At 40.5% G+C, this 21,346-nt stretch overlaps 1 protein-coding gene across 1 annotated transcript in view; it reads right to left on the bottom strand.

Moving 5' to 3' along the window:
- The window catches only part of pcdh1a (protocadherin 1a), a 101,490-nt gene extending 80,589 nt beyond the window's left edge, over window positions 1-20,901 (bottom strand). Inside the window, exons 1-3 of the mRNA XM_061740024.1 lie at window positions 20,344-20,901; window positions 12,015-12,829; window positions 9,182-11,368 (exon numbers count right to left, since the gene is read on the bottom strand). Coding sequence (XP_061596008.1) covers window positions 9,182-11,368; window positions 12,015-12,809 — 2,982 coding nt within the window. The 5' untranslated portion in view covers window positions 12,810-12,829; window positions 20,344-20,901. The remainder of the gene's footprint in view (window positions 1-9,181; window positions 11,369-12,014; window positions 12,830-20,343) is intronic.
- Between the last annotated feature and the right edge of the window lie 445 nt (window positions 20,902-21,346).

Raw genomic sequence — 21,346 nt, forward strand, 5'->3', positions numbered from 1 at the left:
TGAAAAGCTCTGCCTCCCAAATCTGAGGCCGTGGTTCTCAATCAGTAAAAGGGTGGAGTTCCCTCTCTGGGTTGGGAGCGAGGTGCTGCCTCAAGTGGAGTACTTTAAGAAGAGTGCAGCATGGGATCGACGGGCAGAACAGTTTGGCGTACCGGTCTCTTGTGGTCAAGATTTGAGCCAAAAGCCAAGACTCAATATTCTGTTAGAGGCAGGTAGCTTCACGTGTTGTTCACTGATACTGTCCTTAAATTAAAGTGTCAATCATAATTTTATATAGAAATAACCATTTCCCTTTCTACCTCTTTGGCTTAACTACACAGCACATAAGGTACTGTCCATAATTAATTAATTCAGTATATGAATTTGCAATGCACAATAATTTTCTTGAAAACGACACAGTTTCTGGATGTAAATGTCTGCCCAGGCTCAGTAACAAAATTGCGGCAGAATGGTTTAACTTGCCAAGACCCTGAGGAAAATTCCCACTGTCCCCAGTTTAATTACAATATTACTCAAACAGGTGCGGGCGGCATGAAAGCAACTCTAAGGACATCTATTGAGATTCATCACAGCTGAGCTACAGCACCTTGTAAATGAGTCAGGTCTTTCTTTTTTTTTTCTGGGTGTTGGTGGTTTTTTACTGCTTTTACTGCTCTTTTGCAAATTTGGCATTTTAAACACATAAGGAGCATTTTGTATAATTGGAAGTGTTTTGATAAAGGACCATAGAGGCATGGAGTTGCTTTTTTTTGGGCGAGCCTCACACAAGCACATCATCTTTCTCTCCGCTGTTCCTGCAGAGTTGCTCAATTTTCACAGAAGCTTTGGAACAGCTGGCAGAAAAGGTCTTGTCCACGCAGCTGAATTTCATCTGTTCTACACGCACGCCGAACATGACAACCATTAGTTACGACTGGTTGGTTGAGATTTTTGAACGTCGTTTTATCTTTCAATAAACATTTCAGATTTTTTTTTTTTTTTTTACTTTAAGGCAATGGCACACACACTTTCTTCTGTCAGATCTCCTCAACTTTGTTCTGAGGTAATTTATCTGTTCTACAAAGCCATATCCCAGAAATTGTAATTCAGGAATTCTGTGCTTAAGTGGGTTAATCTAAAGCAATTAGAGGGCTGAACATTTCTATACGGCGTCTTGGGAGAAGATCAAAATGTTTCTAAATTGATGGCAGTAGTTCTGAGTGTAGAGAAATAAAACAAAGACTTGCTTTCCCCATATAGCCGGCACATGCTTGGATAGCACTGTGATCTAATTAGGACATCTCAAACATCTGTGGGAGCTTTGACACCCTCAACAAGCCTTTTCTCGGGCATACATTATTTAAATAATTAACATTTTAGCTTCAGGCTGTTCTCTGGATAGGATTTATTGGAGAATTCTCCTTTTTTTTATAACCATTATCTGAAAAAAATAATTATTTTAGGGTAACTGAGTTCAAAAACATATATTTATCGTAAGGCAGAGAATATAAGTACATTTTTAAAGAATGGAATATTCAAACAATATAATACTGTATTAACACATACGAGTGTAGTATGGTTGTGTGATACCATTGTCAATATCGGTCTTTGTGGACCTTTGTAGAAAAATACAGTATCGATTTTCGAATATGGTCAGTTAGCACGTGGCAACTTAGCTGCAGTTTAACATGGTGCTAAACCCAACATTTTGAGTTGAGCCCACAGTTAAGCTTGAAGTTGCACTTGACTTCAGTGGTGCAACATGGAAAGATCTAAGTGATCTGCAGCTAAAAAGGCTGGAAACTAGATACAAGCAACATTACAATATCAAGATGAACCCTATGAGTCAATACAGTCTACATAAGACGAATCATTTTACTCAAAAAAAACCCCCATCATTCGGAATAATAATTAAAAGAAATATTGATTTCAAATCATTACGAAAGTATTTGAAAGGGTGGTGATTTGATCACAATCATCTTATCAAGCACTTAGACTTGTTTGTGCTCAAATCCTAATTATTGTCATCCCAACGCATTTAGAGCCACTTTAAGTTACACAGACTGACAAGACAGAAGAGGGAAAAAAACAACAAGATCCGAATGGCCTTGATGAGCTACTGAAATCTGTCACGAGATGTTGTGAGTTCACAAAATGTCACAAATCATGAGCAGAAAGGCCAAAAATATAATTATTATGCAAAACATCATTACCAAAGGCTCAAAAGCAACATGTGATGCCATAGCAGTGCCAATGAAATCAGTCAGTTAGACATCACATAGTCTACCAACTGGTTTAATTAAATCAGAGTTGTACAAGAACAGGTGCAGATTAATTGACTGCCAAACATATAAAATTAGTTTGGAAAGAGATCGTGAGAATTATTACCGACGATGGCTAGGGCTGGGAATTCCAGGGATGCCCACACGTTTGCTTTTTTGTTGTTTTTTGTTTTTTCATAATGCAAAAAGAGTGACCAATAGCACAGCGCATGAGAAGTGGATCTTGAAAGCCAGTAAAAGTCACAGCTCCTGCCGAATCTTGTGATGTGTGTAGAAGACCCTCAGGACAGTGGCAGTCTCCCCACTTCCTAGATCCAACATTCTCACATCCACGTTGATGCAGTCCAGGAAATAGGAACAATTGCAGTTTATCAACTGAGCATTGGGGTTCGCTCACAAAGAGAGAGAAAAAAAAAGTATTTTGATCCCCGTGTTAAAATGTCCAGATTTTTTTTTTTTTAAGTTCCAAAAGCCATTATGATCTCCACAGCTAAATTTCACATTCAGGACAACTATACTGGGGGGATATATGTCTGTACAACATCAGATCAAATAAATAAAAAGCAGAAAAAAGCCCTGCAAAAACAGGAGCTTGGTCTTTGGACTGGCACCCAGCACAGCCAAAGCCTATCTGTCATCACTTTTGCTATTTAGCGTTTTGGACTTCATTCACAGCTCAGAAGTAAATACTGTGCTAACCAAGCATAATCATTTATATTTTAAAAGAGTTTTGTTGTAATATTAATTTTTAAAAACAGACCACCATGATTGGCAGAGGGTTGACCTGGAAAACTCTACAGATGGCGCTTGGCTAAGAAGAAGCAGCTTCAGTTAACTCAGCATCGACTAAATGCAGCTGACACTTCTGACTTCTGCCCTGAAACAACATTTAAAATGAGAGGTCCTGTGGAAAATGTTTGGGGATAGCTCTGCAGCTCCACTGGACTGGATCGGCTGAAAGAGCCAGAAGCCATGGGACATCAGTACACCAGGCTGCAACTCGCAGTGTTGGAAGGTCCTGCCTGACTAGAGCTGGACTAACCCTTTAACCACAGGCCGAGTGACCGTTGCGGCACTCGTGGCGGAACTCTGCTAGTCATCGTGTCAGCTCGGTCAGCGCGCGTTATGGCCGTCGTTTGACTTGAAATGAGGATGTTTGGACGGATTTGATGATAATTAATATAAAGCAATGCTGGTGATATTTTTAGGTTGACATAAGGTGGGCGTGTTGCCCGGGCCTGGTCGCTCTGGCCACCCACACTTTGGGAGGAAAAAGAGGCTTCACAACCACTCTTAAGAAAGCCTATGGATGACCGAGGGTTTATCTAAGTTCTCCTAATGAAGTCTATGGTCTACTGCTAGCAAGGCATATCCCACTGTGTATTGTTGTTTTTGTGTGAGTTCCATGTCTTTTCCTGCACTGTGTAATGATCCTAGTAAAATAAATAATGCATCATAAATATCTATTTTCCCGTTGGTTGCAGCACCCTGCATGACACTTAATAAAAGGAAATATTAAGAAAACTGCTGTGCTGGGTGAAATGCATGTCTCTCTTGTCAAATGAAGTGTCTAAACTCTTGTTAAAAACTTACCTCTTCAGGTTTCAGTAAACACATTAAAAAAGAGACATGATTTTGAGGACACTGCAATAAAGATGTAGTTAAGCCTCAGCCTCAACTCCAGGTTACGCCACAAGCATTGACAACAGTGCAGTGGGGTCCGATGTCACCAGGTTACACTCTAAATCTCAGCAAATCTATTAACAGTGCCTTTTAGTCCATGTAGATTAATTCATACATTTGCATATATAATAATCTTATTTTATATACAATTGTATCCCAGATCTGCCACATTTGATTGTTTGCAATGGTGCATTTGTGATTGTACAAATGTCTAATACTCGATATAGTGCTCACCAAGACGTTCACAAACTCAAAGGGTCCATGTCACAGGTTTATGATCAGAGTTTTTGATCAGTTAGTTAAATAAGTCAGGTTTCATGCAACAAAAGAGTACTTTGCAAAGAAACGTTCACTAATTAAGACTGTAAAACATGAAAATTAAGCAATGACACATGCAATTATAGCTTTTATAAAGCAAAAAAGGGGTTATTTTGTAAACCCATGAGCTGTAACGTTTAAACATATTAAAATATGTACTGAAGCACAAATCTAGATACCTGTTAACATTCCCAATAAAAATCCATTGTCAAGAACTGCACAGTTAATTAAAGCAAGGGTACCACTCTACATCTGTCACATCACTTGGCACTTACTTTAATTATATATTTTGGTCAATCTGTTCTTCCCCATGTGAGAGGGGATGCCATACATGAGACAACATCTGCTGAGGTATGTCACATAAGCTTCAACATCTGTCCGTGTTTTTACACGGTGTGTCAATCACCCGAGTCATGTCTCGTATGCGTTTATGCTATCATATTGAGAAATCACATATGCAGTACTGTCAAGCGCTGAGAGCTTACAGCTGCGCTGCAGTTACAATTAACACTCTTCAACTAAACAGCAAGCCTACGCAGAAATGCTGAGATTGGCACTACACACAAGAACCCAGACACACCCTGTGGCTTGCAGTCATTTTTGTCCCTTATGCTGTCGGTCAACAAGACAGTGGTGACTGTTCTCTACACTGACTCCACCCACATAAGGCTTGTGATCACCTAAGCTGTCAGCCAGCATCTGCTGAAACTACCAACCAGCCAACTGTGAGAACGGCTCTGAAGATATCTCCACGGAAAATGTGTCACCTACACATGTTCAGAACTCAGCTGCATGCTTTGCCTTTCTATTTTTGCTAATTTTTTTATGTGGCAAACATTATCTGCAAAGCCTTGGGGAGTGTCAAACTGTTTTGTACCTGTGACACTGCGATGTGGGGAAGCATCTTGAAAGCCCATGTCAACTCATGTTGGATGAAGGGGGAGAAAAAAAATTGTGTGCATCAGTGTCAAATATTTTCAGCAGAAAATAATGGCCATTATTTGAATGCTGCTGCGGCGACTAGAAACTTGCGTTGCTAGATCGAGTTGATGTGTGATTCACGAATATATCACTCTGTGAAGTTCAGAGGTGTCAGTCATGTTAGGTTGAAAATGACATCTTGTATCGGCGACTCGTCGTTTTGTTGTGGAAAAGGTCTGGTGCTACGGAGGTTGTTTTTGAAGTTATGTGAACAAGAAAGCAGTACATCTTCTTCCAACTCTAAGGTTTAAAGGATTATAATATCATTAAAAACTGAAAAAAATCTTTTCCCAACTTGGGTTTAAAAAAAGATGAATACAACCTCGGATGTACAATACCATAGCATGTCAAATTGTATCAATATTTATTACAGACAACATGCAGAAACTGCATGTATTAAAACTATGTTATCTCAGTGATTTATTCGCTTGTAAAATAACCTTCAACAGCAATACCTTGAAGCAATAATTTTCTGTACGGCATTACCGGTTTCTCATATGATCATGAAACATTTTTGGCCCAGTCTTCTTTATTCATTTCCTTTAGGTTTGTTAGCACTTGTTTATGCACAGCTCCAAATAGTGTTGAGTTGACTTGGACATTGCACTGCCTTGATTATTTTATGTTTCTGCTATTTAGTTGTCCAGTTATTGGTGTTATTGAGATAATTGGGCTGCATGACACAATTTCTGTCAAGCTTTAGTCTTTATAAATAGTGTAACATTTGACTAGACGTCTTTGGTGTACAGAAGAGTTCATGGCCTATTTAGTGGCTGTAATATGCCTAGGTCCTGTGGCTCCAAAAAATAAAATAAAGCACAAATAATCACCCCTCCACCACATGCTTGACAGTTGGTTAATGGTGTCTTGGCTTTTCCCCAGACACGGTCCTATGTACTAAGGCCGTGGAGCTTTACTTTGGTCTTGTCTGTACAAAATACATTGTTTCATAATTTTAGTGGTTTTCTCAGCAGCAACTATGCAAACCTAAGCTCTGCTGTCATGTTCTTAGCAGAGAGAAGAGGCTTTCCTCTGATAAATCTTCTGAATGTGCCAGACTTGTACAGTCTTTTTTTATTTTTAAAATCATACTGTTATATTATATTACATTGAACAAGCTAACAGCCTGCGAGAGACTGAGGTGTTGTTGTTTTTGGGTGTATGTGTGTTTTTGTTTTGTTTATTTGTTTGTTTTTTTGGCCATTGCACAATGTGGCCTTGGCATGAACCTGCTGGGATATTCAAAACTTGAAAGTGTTTTTTTCACTTCTAAAGTGTTTGGTCAGAAATGTGTAACCTTTCTTAGTTTGATGGGCAGCAAAAAGTGCTTCCTCCATGGCGTTGTATAAGCACATGATTGCTCCAGACAAGTAAACTTTTAAAACATCTACTTATATAGAGATGGTTATACTAATTAATCCCATAAATGTAATTGGCGGCACCTGGGTAAGGTGTACTTACTTTTGCGTGTAAAATATATTTAAGAAAGAATGATGCAGTATTGTGTCAATGTGTCTGAGTTTGTATTGACCTGGAAAATAACATATATATCAAACCGTAGAATAATTTTTACATGGCGACATGTGATGCCAGCTGTACTATAGGATTTTTTATTTTATTTTTTGTTTCATGTTGAATAGAAGTCTGAATGCATTAATGAAAAGGGGAGATCAGTTTAAATGGCTTAAATATAGTGGTCTAAATGGGAGGATCAAGACATCTGGACATTTTTGCTGTATTATACAGTACGTTAAACTATTTAAGGATAATAGTAGTCTGCTTAATCCCTTCTTGCACACATGCAAAAATACGCATTTACATTTATACTTGTCTAGTCCAACACACACACTGTTACAAATGACACAGAAACCTAGAGACACACAAGCTTTATATCCCTAGACTCCATTTTTTTTTTTTTTGTAATCCCTTTGACACTAATAATATTCCTGTTTCCATGGCGATTTAAGTCTTGCCAAATGTCGTACAGATAAGAGGAGATAAGAGCATAAGGAGCAGGGAGATAAGAGCAAGTGACCTGCAGAGATCAGAGCACTGGAGGTCAGGCAGGAGAGCGGAAGTAAGTAACAGAGAAATGGACCTTGCCTTCCCAACTCTACTCGCAACCCCATGAAAAAAACGAAATATGACAGGTCATCGCAATCCTCAAGTAGTAGAACAAATAGACAAATACTCTGTGGGTTCAATTCTAGCCCCAAGAGAAGTTACATGGGAGAAAAACAGCATGTCACTGCAGTTACAGTCAAGTTAAACTGTTGGTTTATAATGCATCTCTATTTCATCCCCGAAGCAAGTTTACATTGGTCATATATCTTTATTCTCAGTAACAACTAAGAAAATGCGATATATATTTCAGCTTAATGAAGTTACATGCATTTCAGATTGGAGTAGACATGTGTTGTCTCTGTAATGTCCCACATTATAAAGAGCTCTGCTGTGAACTACATCAAGAATAAAAAAAATATGACAGTGAGTATTCTGCAGTAAATCTTTAAGCATCGTTTGGGATTTTTACAATCCAAACTAATGGCACAAGACTGAATCCCATTCACCTGAAAATTTGATGTCTTTTAAACAAACCACAGAAAACTGTAGTGGGTTGTAATTGGTCTAATAGATGTTTAAAACCTGCTGTGCACAACAACAACATTTAAACATGCAACAGAATTCAGTAATTTGTCCCTTGAATATACTAAAGTTGTCGTGTGGTGACTTTGTGGTGAGGACCTTAAAGCAGGATGCAACAAAAAAGACATTTTCTTTTAAACAAAAGGCTCTGCACTTGCAGGAATACAAAGAAAATGCGAAAAGGGGTTCACTAGAAAAATAAAACTCAAAAACCAACCAGGTAGAAGACCAAACAGATGGATTGAAAAACTGGTGGGATGTCCTTACAAACAGGCAAAAAAACAGACGGACCGGGGAGGAAGGGAAAGATGAGAAAAGACAAGATTTACACTCACTGGGGCTAACAAGCTCTAACGGTCTTACTTCTCCATTGAGTCTCATGCTGAAATAAGATTTGTTGCAGTTCCTTGATTAAACGCTAGTGGCTGGCTCCAAAAGAGAGTCAATCTCAATCGACTCCAATGTTAAAATGTCCAACTTTAGAGCAGAAATAAACATATTTGCAGCCTGGTTCAAAAATCCATTTAAATCTCAATCCTTTGATTTCACACCCATGACAACTCTAATTGGGGTGAATTATTTTGTAATACCCCAGGAGATTTTAAATTAAATGTATTTCTAATACAATTGACTGACAGTCGGCTCAGCCAGTGGCTAGTCATTATTACCTCATCCGTAAACTACATGCTATTGTGCTAAGCAGAGTAAGCAGCCACCTATACAAACTAGGCATCGGCTGAACGCGACAATCATTTCAGATTTCTCCGTCAAGTCAACTTGTTAAACTGTAGCCTATATTCTGATGTAAATGTCTGCCAGCAGCTCTGCAGATATTTCAGTGGGGTTTGGCTGAAGAAGCTGAGACCAAAGCTAACTTTGATATACAAGCGGTCAGCATGTTCCCGTTGGCTTCCTTAGCAACATGGCTGCACCTCATATGAGGAAAAACTGGCTTCAAAACCAGTCTTCAGAAACCAGTGGGTCACATGACCAATTGCATTGTCCATTGTTATATACACTCTATGGTGCTAAGGAGACACAGGTGCAAACAATCATGACTGATATGAACAAGGGAAGTCAAACTATAACTAAAACACAAGGACACACAGTTTCAAAATAAAACAGGAAACGGACCACAAACACAAGATCAAAACTAAAGAACCATGTATGACAAAAGAACAACCACATCAAAACCCAACCACAATAATCCTACACCAAAACAAAAGTATTGTCACCATCAATTATTCAATCCTCTAACAAACAATTAAGACATTTTGGTAGGCTGACTTTACCTGTTTGTTGTTGTACTTTGGCTGGCTGGTCTTGTAGCTGTAATCAGAGTACTGGTCTGAGCCGGTAGAGTTGTCATCTCCTCCGGTTCCAACAAAAGTGTTAGTGGCAGGAAGGTCCTGGACAGCCTGGTGCTTCTGAGATGCAGAAGGTGACTGGGCTTGCAGCTGGATGGAGGGTAAAGGGGAGTTGGAGCGGTAATGCCTACCTATATCAGGGCTTCCTGGTGAATATGTTAAGGGCAGATGTATCCTGGGGCTATCATTGACTCCATCAAGGTTAAACTTCAGACTTTTTTGAAGGCTGACCTCTTCCTCCTCCCCGAGTGGTTTTGGGGACTTCTGGGGTTTACCTTTTCTTCCTCGTTTGCTTTTGGCATTCTTTGGTGCCTGCTTGGGTGCATATAAGTCCTTTGTTTCTTTTTTGCCAGCTTGATAGCCACTTTTTGTTTCTCTTTGGATACGGTGTCGAATAAACACCACCACCAAGATCAACATTACGACCCCTGCCACGCCAGCAAGGCTTCCAAATAGAATGTTACTGCGCTGTGCCGCAAAACCACTTTCAGGATCACCAGCAATATCTCTGTCAAGTGGAGTGTAAAGACTGTGTCCAACTAAACCTTCCACTAAGCTGACATTTGAAATGGTCTCATTGACATATATGTGAACTAGGGCAGTGGCATGGCGTGAGGGTTTCCCCCTGTCACTCACTCGAACCACCAGACGATGTAGACCACCATGTTTGCGGGTCATCTCTTTTGCCAGAGTGATCTCTCCACTGGTGGGGGAGATGCGAAATAACTGGTAAGGGTTTCCTCCAGCAATACTGAAGACCAACTCTGCATTAGGCCCACTGTCCAGGTCTTCAGCCTCCACTATTTCAACATGGCTATCTGGGGAAGCTACAGGTGACAAGCCCCTGAAGGAGGAGTTGGAGGGTTTAGTAATGACGGGATCATTGTCATTTTCATCCAGCACGTTGATGGTTACGCCCACATATGAAGATCTGGGTGGTTCTCCCCCATCTACAGCTTTGAGACGGAATGTGTAACTGCTTTCTTTCTCTCTATCAAATGAGATGCTTGAGAGGATAGTCCCTGTTCCATTTTGAATGACGAACTTCCCTCCATCAGGTTCTACAGACAGGTGAACATGAGCATTATCACCTTTGTCCATATCCAGGACGGTCACCATACCAACTGGACTTAGTGGAGGCATGTTTTCCAGAACAGAAAAGCTGTAGCCACTTAGCATGAACTTGGGGTCATTGTCATTGCAGTCAAGGACTTTTACTACAACAGTTGCTGTTCCCTTATGAACAGGTGAGCCTTTGTCCGCTGCAGTGACCCGAAACTCATACCGTTCCTTATGTTCACGATCAAGGGGGCTCCGTGCTTTTACTTCACCTGTGTTTGGGTCAATCTCAAACAAACCTTTGATAGATGAGTCTGCCAAAATATTATACAGGAGCTCGGCATTAGTGCCACTGTCAGCATCGGAAGCAGTAACATCCAAAACCTTCTCTCCTGGTTGGTTTTCCTCAGCAAAATCAACCTCAAATAATGTTGGGGAAAATATTGGTGAATTATCATTCACATCAGTCACCTGCACCTTTAAAGAGTTTGTGCTAGAGAGGGCTGGGTTTCCAGAATCCACAGCTACGATCTCTACTCTATAATCCCTGACTCTTTCATAGTCTAGAGGAGTGGTGGTTTGTAAGAAATATTTCCTCTTGTTGTCACTGGTGGAGTCACTGGCAGGGCGAAGCTGAAAGGGGACATCTCCTGCCACAACACAGGTGACCACGGCATTCTCTCCTTCGTCTTTGTCAGACACCTGCACCAAAGCAACAGCTGTCCCCACTGGCATGTCCTCTGAAATATTAGCCACTCCTTCACTGTGAGTAACAAGACCAATCCCACGAATCTCCACAGCTGGAGCGTTGTCATTCTGATCAGTCACCTCAATGGTTACAAACGTCTTAGAGCTTTTAGGTTGAGGACCCTTATCCCTTGCCACCACGTAGAAGGACAAGCTGCTTATTTCCTCCCTGTCTAGAGGCCCTTTGACATAAATAATGCCAGTGGACCGATCAATTCGTAAGAGTTTCGGCACTGGGTCTACCGCTTGGTGAAGAGTGTATTCAATTTCTCCATTAGGGCCCATGTCAGAGTCATTTGCTTTGACCTAGAATCAAAAACAGTCTGTGGTTAAAAGGATGAATAACATGCAACAAATTGGGGTTAGATCTAAAGGAAGCCAGTGTGTGATTTTTCTCCACTAATTATTGGTCATTAAATGACTGAATAAACAGATCAAGGAAAGTGGGATCACTTGAAAGCAAAGCATTCACACTTTATGTTGGAACATTTCTTTTATTGCTTTTCCTCTGATTTTAATGGTTATGTCACTGCTGTGTTTTTCACTTTCTGGATTAACAAGAAAACACAGGAAGGCATATGGTAAAATATTAGGTCTGCTATTTCTTTTATGGCAGTCTGAAGATTTCATAGCAGTATTTTGAGAAAATCCTACACGGTGCATCTTACACCTACACCATGACATTGTGTTACTCTTACACAACAAGACGCAATAAGCAGCTTAATTACCTATGAAAGCATAATGAGCCAAAGCCATAATACTTGTAGTATGACTTAAGATGAATGCTTGAATTGATTTGAAACTTCATTCAATTGTTTCAGAAAGAAAGTGATTTGACAAGTCTGGCCTTAGTTTCCCAAAAAACGAAATATTTTAGATTAATTTTTAACACTCAGAGATGTAAAGCTGTTGTTAAATATTTAATATGTGTGAATTGATATGTGTGTCTTACCTGCAACACAGAATGCCCTACTGGACTATTTTCTGAAACTTCTGCCTCATATGAAGACTTTTCAAATTTGGGAGGGTTGTCATTGGCATCAGTCACTAACACTCGAAGCAAAGCACTGCTGTAGCGCTGAGGGTTCCCTCCATCCACCGCCTTGATGGTGAGTTCATAAGAATCCTTTGACTCACGATCTAGGTTTCCAAGGACAATGAGCTGTGGGAGCTTCCCTCCCCTGTCATCAGCCACTTGTAAACCAAATAGGGTTGCTGCATCTAGCCCCGCAGTCAGCGCATAGTCAGCCACCCCATTTCTGTCTGAGTCCCTGTCTGTGGCAAGAGGTATAGAGAATAATGCCCCCATGATTGTGTTCTCAGGCACCGAGATGGTGAGCACAGAAGAGGGAAATTGCGGGGTGTTGTCATTGATGTCCTGTACTTCGATGCGTCCTTCAATGAGTCGTGGGCTCTGGTTTTGTATCAGATCTGTCACCGATACTTCAAATTCCAGGTAGCATGGCTTCCCCTTAGCGAGGGACCGACAGTCCTTCAAGGTCTCTCTGTCTATCGGAATCTCTGTGGTGAAAATGTCTCCCGTCTTTCCATCGACACGAAGATAAGGGGCACCTACCTCTAACTTGTAGAGGTGACCTGAATCTGGCAGGCCTTGGTCTGCTGCCAGGCTACCAATGAGAGTGTTGGGGGGCTGCTCCTCCTGGACTCGGTAGAGGATACTGCCTTCAGCAGAGCCACAGTGCAGCACCACGACCCAAAACACTACAACTCGTAAGTTTTGTTCCATTGGGTCATCAGAAGATTTGCCTGTAAAATGACAGAAAAAATGACAGAAAAGTCTTAACATAATTTCTTTAAGAAATAACTCTTTAAAAATATCTGCTTCCTCATGGTAGCTGAGAGTTTCAACAGACAATAATTACATATATTTTATTTCAGAATGAAATCATAGAGCCCACATCAGCAGCTCTAAAGGACCAGAGTCAACATTTACAGCAAGGAGAGAGGGGAAAAATATCATTATATTGCAACTGTAAAATGATTTGTTTCTATCAATAAGTTGAGCAGACCCGACAGGGCTAGAGCCAGCACAAAAAAGGACATACTAAAGGAGGGGGGAAAAAAGCAATAATACTCAAATTCCAGCGATGCTTGCAGCACCAAGAGTTTCAACAAACATCTCTGCTTTCCAGATTTTATGTAGAAATTAATGTTGGAACATGAAATTATATCTTGTGAGCTCACTCATAAAACAAACTAGAGGGCCATGGTGGATTGTTTCAACTGAGTAATCAAATAAAAATGTAATACGAAATCCCACAACCTATGAAACTCATTATTTCCGAATTACACTATTAGACATTGAGTGGGGAAGCAATGCACATCTAAGATAACCTATGGTACCAAACTTATCCAGAAGAATAAATCTTCACTAACTAGCCAAAATACTGTCCATATATAGAGATCAGTGGTTTAAAGTTTTTGTTTACAGAAGAGGGCTTGAAGGGCATTTATTTGGGGTTACTGAGGGGTTGTTTTTTTTAATCAAAATTCATGCAACTTTGCCATTTATCATTGGCAGCTTTCAGCAGCACACAATGGAGCCTTGTTTTTCCCCATCCACGTTTCATTGCTACTGGCTAACTCAAACACTATAATCATTTTGTTTGATTTTAAACCTTTTAACTCTGCAATTACGATCCATTATTTGAGTGTCGTCTTTGATCTGTATTCCCTCTTGCTAAAGAAATCCTGTATTTTTTTTTTTTTACGCTACAATGATTTCAGACAATAATTATTTCCTGCGCGCATGTGTGTGCGTGTGTGTGTGCGTGTGTGTGTGTGTGTGTGTGTGTGTGTGTGTGTGTGTGTGTGTGTGTGTGTGTGTGTGTGTGTGTGTGTGTGTGTGTGTGTGTGTGTGTGTGTGTGTGTGTGTGTGTGTGTGTGTGTGTGTGTGTGTGTGTGTGTATTGAATGCTATCGGTAAGTCTTTTCGGTCCAGTGTACAGTATGTGGAAACGTAATGATGGAAATGTTTTCAAACTTTTTCATGTTTGCTGCATCATGGAACGAACTGACTGCTGTAATGATGTGGTGTTCATTTTGAAGCTTCCACTGCTGCAGTGTGTTGAGGTTATTGGGTTTGTGTTACTGATGCACTGTTTTGAATTTACTAATAAATACTGGCTCCCATAGCCCAGGGATTAGCCAGACTAGATCAATACATATTCAATACTTTTTCTTAGCCATTGCCTGAAAGGCAAGATAAGCAACTCTTTGGGATTTCTTACAGAAAAAATGTTTTGTCATATTCAGTGAATATCTCCTTATCATCAGCTAGCTGCCAATCTTGTGGGCACAATGTCATAACAAATAAATGTAAAAATAAATGTATTTATTAAAAGCAAAACCATCTTCATTCACTGAGAACTAGTAACGAGCAGAGTTGGGGAAGCCCTGCCCCACAAACCATAACAAACATTGCTCCAGTCAAACACTGACAGGGGGAGGGTTTATGTGAATGCACGTGAACTGGGGTGGGGGTGGGGGGGGGGTCCTTACTGAGTGGGAGTGGGAGGGAGGAGCTAACTGTGTTTTTGTTAATGTTCTGTTTCAAATATCAACAGAAATGAAGTCATGCAGAAATCCCTTACCCAACCTTTAAAAATAGCGTGCTAATCCAATTATCCTTACTTTTCTTCTACTTGATTTTTCTTTTTTTTTTGCATAACTTGTAAAAGAATATTGGTAAAAACTGTTTTTTTTGTCAGAAAATGAAGCACTGCATTACGTTAAATTTAAAAGAAAAGTAGAAAAAACAGAGGTGCTCGGTCTAATATTCACCCAAAATGTAGGGATTAGTGTATAAACAAGACTCAAAGCACCCTTGCTGGCTGGGATTTATTGGTGATGTGGGAGGAAATAATAAATATTTATAATATATATATATATATATATATATATATATATATATATATATATATATATCATAAATACAAGTAAATATTGTCATTCTGAGCAGAATAAGTAGAGTGTGTATCCTCTCCCATCACAGTGTTTGAGATTAATAAAGCAAGCTTTTTGCAGCCAAACACAGACACAAAAATCCAGGGATAAATCAAATTCCTTTTGAATACATTAAAAGTGGAAGTGCAGGATATTGACGCACTAATTGCTCTGTTATTGACTCGTACCCTTTCATGTTTGCGGGTGGAACGTCGAGTCAATGTGACGTGAACGGTGAGTGTGCTGTGTGCCTTCATGTGTGCAAGACGTAAAGAAATGTACTCGCCACACCACATACGGTGCAAAATGTTCTCCTTGGCACTTATATTAAACATGTGTGCTTGCATACAAGTCACGTCAAAAATAGATGTATATATATATATAATCAAATTTCATTCTAAAAGCACTTTATGGTTTTTTTTCTTTTAATCATTTATCATATCCTTATTATGATCTACAGTGTAGGACAGTTTTTTTCACATTATTTTTAACCAACTTAACATGTATATTGTAGGGTTTTTTTTTTATCTTTTTCATTCTCAAGTTATCTTTACATAAATATGTTTTCAAAAAAACAAAAAAAACCTTTAATTGTTTTCATAATGTTTAGTTAAGCTGGGACTGTCCCCCCTCCATTACAGCCCCTTCTATAATGAATAGGCACGCTTTGATAGTGACATGATTGTTATGGTTGATGACACTCATGACTTAATGTCTTCCAGTTGGCCTCATGCCTGTCTTCCAGATGGCACAGCGCCTGGCAGCCCACTGAATCTGTGTTACTTTTTCCTCCTTTTGTTTACACTGACGTTAACATTCATTTTATCACTGAGTGATGCCTTTTTGCCATCACTCAGTGGCAATTTCTTATCAGCTGAATATTGTGGTTTTTATCTCCCATTTTGCAGCTTCAAATATTATAGCAAGAGCTTGAAGCATGAAATGTATTTTCCCCACCTCAAAGTGCTCCAAAGTGGTGGCGAAGGGGAATTTGTGCTGAGATTCTTCTCTGCTGGATTGTGTGAGGCTTGGAACAGTGCTGCAAGTCTCACGAAAGCTCACTACCTGAGCTGTAAAATGTTTAAACAGAACTGCTGAACACAACTAAGGGTGACATTCCCTGTATCTCAGCGCTTTTTTTTTTTCCTCTGAAAAACTTGGTTATCATCTGCCATCCCAGATGGTGTGGAAGACCCTTAAGACTCTGAGCTGATATGGGAAGATCACGAATCAGCGCAAAATCAAATGGAGGAACAAGAGGTTAGTTATTCCACTGAGTGCAAATGTATTCGCCTTGTTAGAGTTTTGGTCAGCTGCTCTAAAATCAAATGGGTTTCTTAGTCATTTCCATATTGAAGGTTGTTGCTGGTCTAAGGAGTGAATTCCATTATGAAAATGCCAACCAGTGGGACAGATGCAGGCAATGCAACACTCAAATATTCAAGAGGTGAGGGACTGGGAGAGCTATTTCTTTTATATATTTATCAAAACTCAACCTCTCAACACCTAAACACATAAATAGAGTGGCAATAGATGGAATGACTTATGAATATAAATAAATAAATACATAAAATCAGTTTTCCTGGTAGCCACAGGACAACTTTGACCCTAGTAACACCTGGGCAGCTCTTACCATTTTACAAGTTCTGTAGATGGAGAGCTATTAAAGTTCTGAATGACATTTACTCATACTATGATTTGCTTCGAACTGATAAACAACCTTAATGGTATCTCATTGCACATAACACAACGCAACAAATATTCTGAAGAAATAACCTCTCAAATTCAATCAAAGTATCCACGGCCATGGCCAGGATGGTTCCAACACAGTGGAAAGAAAAATTGAACATACTGCCCCAAGGTATAGAAGTGGAACCTTAAATACAGACTCAAACTGCTGCTTTCGGTCCTGCAGACTTTTCAAAGTTTTAAAATAAAAATGAATCCAAGGAGAACATGTTTAACGTCCGATTTCGTAACAGAATGCCAAGAACAACTTCCCGGTAAAAACCTACTGTGTCGGGGCTACAGGAGTGCAAAACACCACAATAGTGCAGTCATTTCCATCTTGTTTTATGGAATCTGTTGTCGGTTAAGTTCCAGTCTCACTAAGCTTCAGTGTGGAAGCTGCCTATGGACATGTTTCCAACCAGCACTGCTGATATAAAAGAGACAAAATTGTTTAAAAAAAAAAAACAAGTATAAGTGATAGAACAGATTCAACTACATGAGTTCTAAAAACACTTGCCCGCTTTAATCCACAATGATTCTCAATAAGAAGAGGCGAGTTAAACAGCTTTAGAAAATCACTGTTTTGTAGTAATCATAGGAAAGTGGACTAAGCTTGCAGGAAAGACAAAATGTGCAAAAATGTTCAAAGAAAAAACAGGACACTTGAATTTTAACAACTGATGCATTAAAAGGCTGATGTCCCCTAACAATGTGCCTCCTTTCCTCTTCCTTCTGATCTCTTCCGCAAATCACAAATCTATCAATTTTGTTTCAATGCCATTTTTAAAGACCGTATATTATCCCACACAATAACTATAGCTTCTCTGAAAAAGACACAACAGCCAGCACTGGATAAAACGATGCTGGTCCCACATGGCACCCTCACACAGAGCACCACCCAGCTGACCCCACTGTCCATACACCACAGTTCAACTTCTGTGGGTCTGCAATCAACATCGCAGCCTTGCTCAAACTGTGCAGTCGTTCCCAAGGAGACACTTCTGTGCTCTAATGAGGCAGCAGTACATAACAATGAACACGGAAAAAAAACGGCGCCTTTCTTTCTTACTTGCCAGACCCGCTCTTACAGTAGCTGGAGGGCAATACAGAAACATCTCATCCTCTGTGGAGGGTCGTATTCATTCACTCTGACTTCAAGACCATTCTCCAACACTGCCCCACTTGTTTAACCCAAGGTTTAAAAAGGAGAGAAAAAAAGGGAGGGGGGGAATGCTGGAATGAAGTGTTGCATATCAATGAAATTCAGTTCATATTTACAGTTGGAACCAGCAGACGCTATCTTATCATCTTATCTGGTTATTACTTATCTTAATGAATAACAGAGAAAATATGAATGCCTGACTTCATTAAAGAGAACTTCTATGCAGAATATGCAAATTATATATCGACACAATGTATTTATACCTGACTATAGTCAAATATGTAATATAATATATATATATATATATATATATATATATATATATATATATATATATATATATATATATATGACAATAGCCAACTGAGTAATTTAACAGTAAACTTGTGGAAAGTAAAGTCTGTCATGTATTCGATCAGGTTTTATGACTAAATTCAATAAAACTATCATGATTGTTTTCTTCATCCTGTTTCTTTAAAGTGACACATTTACTAATACTGCAAACCTAAAATTTGAAAACTTAATTCACTGGTTCTTTTTAAAAAGATATTTTAAAAAAAGCACAAAAAAGAGGAGATACCTGACTTAATGTGTTATGTCATCATTCTTAAGGCATGCAGGTAGTTAAAAACGAACAATGTAATTGTGTTGCACAGCATATGAGCCTGTTCTGGTTGCCATAGAGACAGACTATCCACAGTCTGAGCCAACTCAGTCTCTAAATGGGTGACATTTGCTCTTTAAGTTGGCCGCTCCACAGGTCCAGCAGAAATGACTGAAGCGATGAATTAACTGAGGCACCACTGTAAGATCACTAAACTATGGAGGGGGTTAGAGTGGGGTTGTGTCAGGAAGAACTGGAACTGGAAGAAGGAACGGTCATTAATGAAAATATTCTTTTTCAACTAATTGCTTGTGTTGCAGGGACTGCAGGGCAGATCCTTCAGCACCAGCAGACCCCTGCAGAACCAGCATTTTCACCTGCTACCTGCTACAAATCAACTTCATGAATTCTGGTAGGGTGTGCTCGTCGCTGCTTAGCTAGCGTGGAGAGATAACGGTTGATTTAATGATTTTCTCAGCTGATGCGATTTGATATATAGGCTGACTCTGCGCCTTTAGCTAGTATAACAGGTAAAGTCCATTACCCTCCCACCAGCATGATTTATGATGGGTAGTATCACAGCCACGGGTCTCCTTACACAGCTGATCTACCAGTACAATTTACTGCAAAATGTTAGGTTGCACACTTCAACTGACTGCAAACCTCGGCCAGTGGTAATGAGAAAGCAATGGCCTTTGGTTTAGGAACATTTGCTCAGGGCATAGCCGTTTCATTTAGCTATATGTAGGCTGAGCAACACAAAAACACTGATGGAGGGCCACTGCAATCAGAAAAAAAAGCTTGGGAAAAAATCCCATTAACCACACTGAGATCAAAGAAGCTGCATTCAGTAATTACCAGGCTACATAGATGGAGGACTGTACACAGAGATGGGCCATTGCTGGCTGTACTTACACACAGCTCAGAGTTTGGATGAGTTTTAGCAGGTGCCTTAGAGCTCTCTGGGTAGATGGATAAAAGTGGGTTACGGGCCTGTTTTGGTGTGCCCTGTTTTGACAGTCTTGCAGCCTCGTCTGCAGTAAGAAGTGTGGGAACTTGGACTGACATCACTAAAAATGTGCGTGGTGGCCAGTGGAGCCCAGACCCAACCCCTCATCACCTTCATCTTTCCAGCAAAGAAAACTAAAAACCGGAGCAATATCAGGGCAGAAACAGGAAACAGAGCACCACATAAAGATGCTGTAATGATGGCGATAACTGCGGTGTTTGCGGCGAGAATTAAGTAAATGGCGAGTGAGGTTGCTGCGTGATGCTTTTGGATCACATTTTCTGCTTCACAGAGCCATAATGATAGACTTATAAAATGCAATTAGCGCGGTCGGCCGGTGCAGAGATTGAAGCGCTGCTGCGCTCGTGTTGTGTCGCTGAAGTGCGCTGATACGCGCACTTAATGACTTCATACCATCACTCACGGAGGCTGCGACTCCAGCCTCCGCGGATGCGCCTTAATTGAAATGCGTCGTCTAATCAATCACGCAGGAGGATCCTTATTGTGGTTGACATATCTGGACGGCTGCCTCTCCAGCCAGCATCCTATCAACCTGTAACACCCAGCAGCTGCTCGCTTTTTTTTTACTGGAGGCTGAAGTCAAGCCGCCGACAACTTGTTGTCTAAAAGCTCTTATATTTACGCGCAGTTTGAGTGAATACACAAGCGCAACCGTGATGATGTGACATCATTTCAAAAAGAAACTTCAGTCTTTTTTTGGTATGCTGAAATACCACACAATGATGACATGAAAAAGAGGAAAAGATGAATAAAAACTTTGCTGATTAATTGTGGGGAAATAGTGAGTACCTGAGCCGGAGACTTGTTGTTGCGAGCGCTTTGGCAGGTCGTTCACCAGGTCGTTCACCAGTGCGTTCACCAGTGTTCACCAGTGCTCCCAGAGGCAGGTGTCCAACCCTCAAACCTCCGTCACAGTGCTGCCACCAGCTTCACTTCAGCATCCACACAATCCACCAGCAGCGGTGGGAACTTTCTTCATCCAATTCACGGTCGTCTCTGTCGGAATAAGCGTCCAGACGCGGCTCTCTCTCCAGTCGGAGGGGAAGTTATACGAGCAGTTTGGGGGTTTAAAACAGAGCTGCGGAATGGAGAGTGTCGCTCCATAGGGATGCCCCGCTGTGTGCCATTTTCAAACCTTGATAACTGATCCCTGCCAAGATATGCACTCGCCGTATCGCATCCCGTCGGTGCAAGTTTGTCCAATAACGCTTCCCTTCTCAGAGCGCGCTCCCGAGACGCGCAGGATGCGCAAACGGCGGCAACGCAGATGCCATGTCTGAAAAACGCCTCAGCTTTAAGCGGTCCTAAATGAGAAAGCCCATCTGAAGTATTTCCAGAGAGCAAGTGGTGAGATACTGTGGGTAGGTTAGTTGCTCCCCCTCTCCCCGTCTCTCTGTCTCTCTCCACTCATCGGAGCGTGGGAGGAGGTGGGGCTCCCATCCACCGCAGCACACAGCAACTTCACACTCAACATCACATTATGCCACGGCTGCCATACCGGAAAATTGTGTGATTCCTACTGTTTAAGAATATCTCATCAAACTGGGTCATCTCAAACAAAGGGAGGTGCACCTTATTAAATGAGCGCGTCATGCAACCAAAGCGCGTTGTTCTCTCCTTTTTTTTTCTTCTCCTTTTTACTGTAAAGCGATTAGAATTTCTGTTGATGAAAATAGACCTTGCAGCCTGTCGGCATTTGATGTAACAGGTAGCCTCGCACTGACAGTTTACTTGTTGATATGCATTACATGTAGCAAAATGAGTGGCCTAAAATGGGAGGCGTTTGGCCACT

Source organism: Cololabis saira, chromosome 14 (assembly GCF_033807715.1).
Source record: "Cololabis saira isolate AMF1-May2022 chromosome 14, fColSai1.1, whole genome shotgun sequence".
Lineage (NCBI taxonomy): Eukaryota > Metazoa > Chordata > Actinopteri > Beloniformes > Belonidae > Cololabis > Cololabis saira.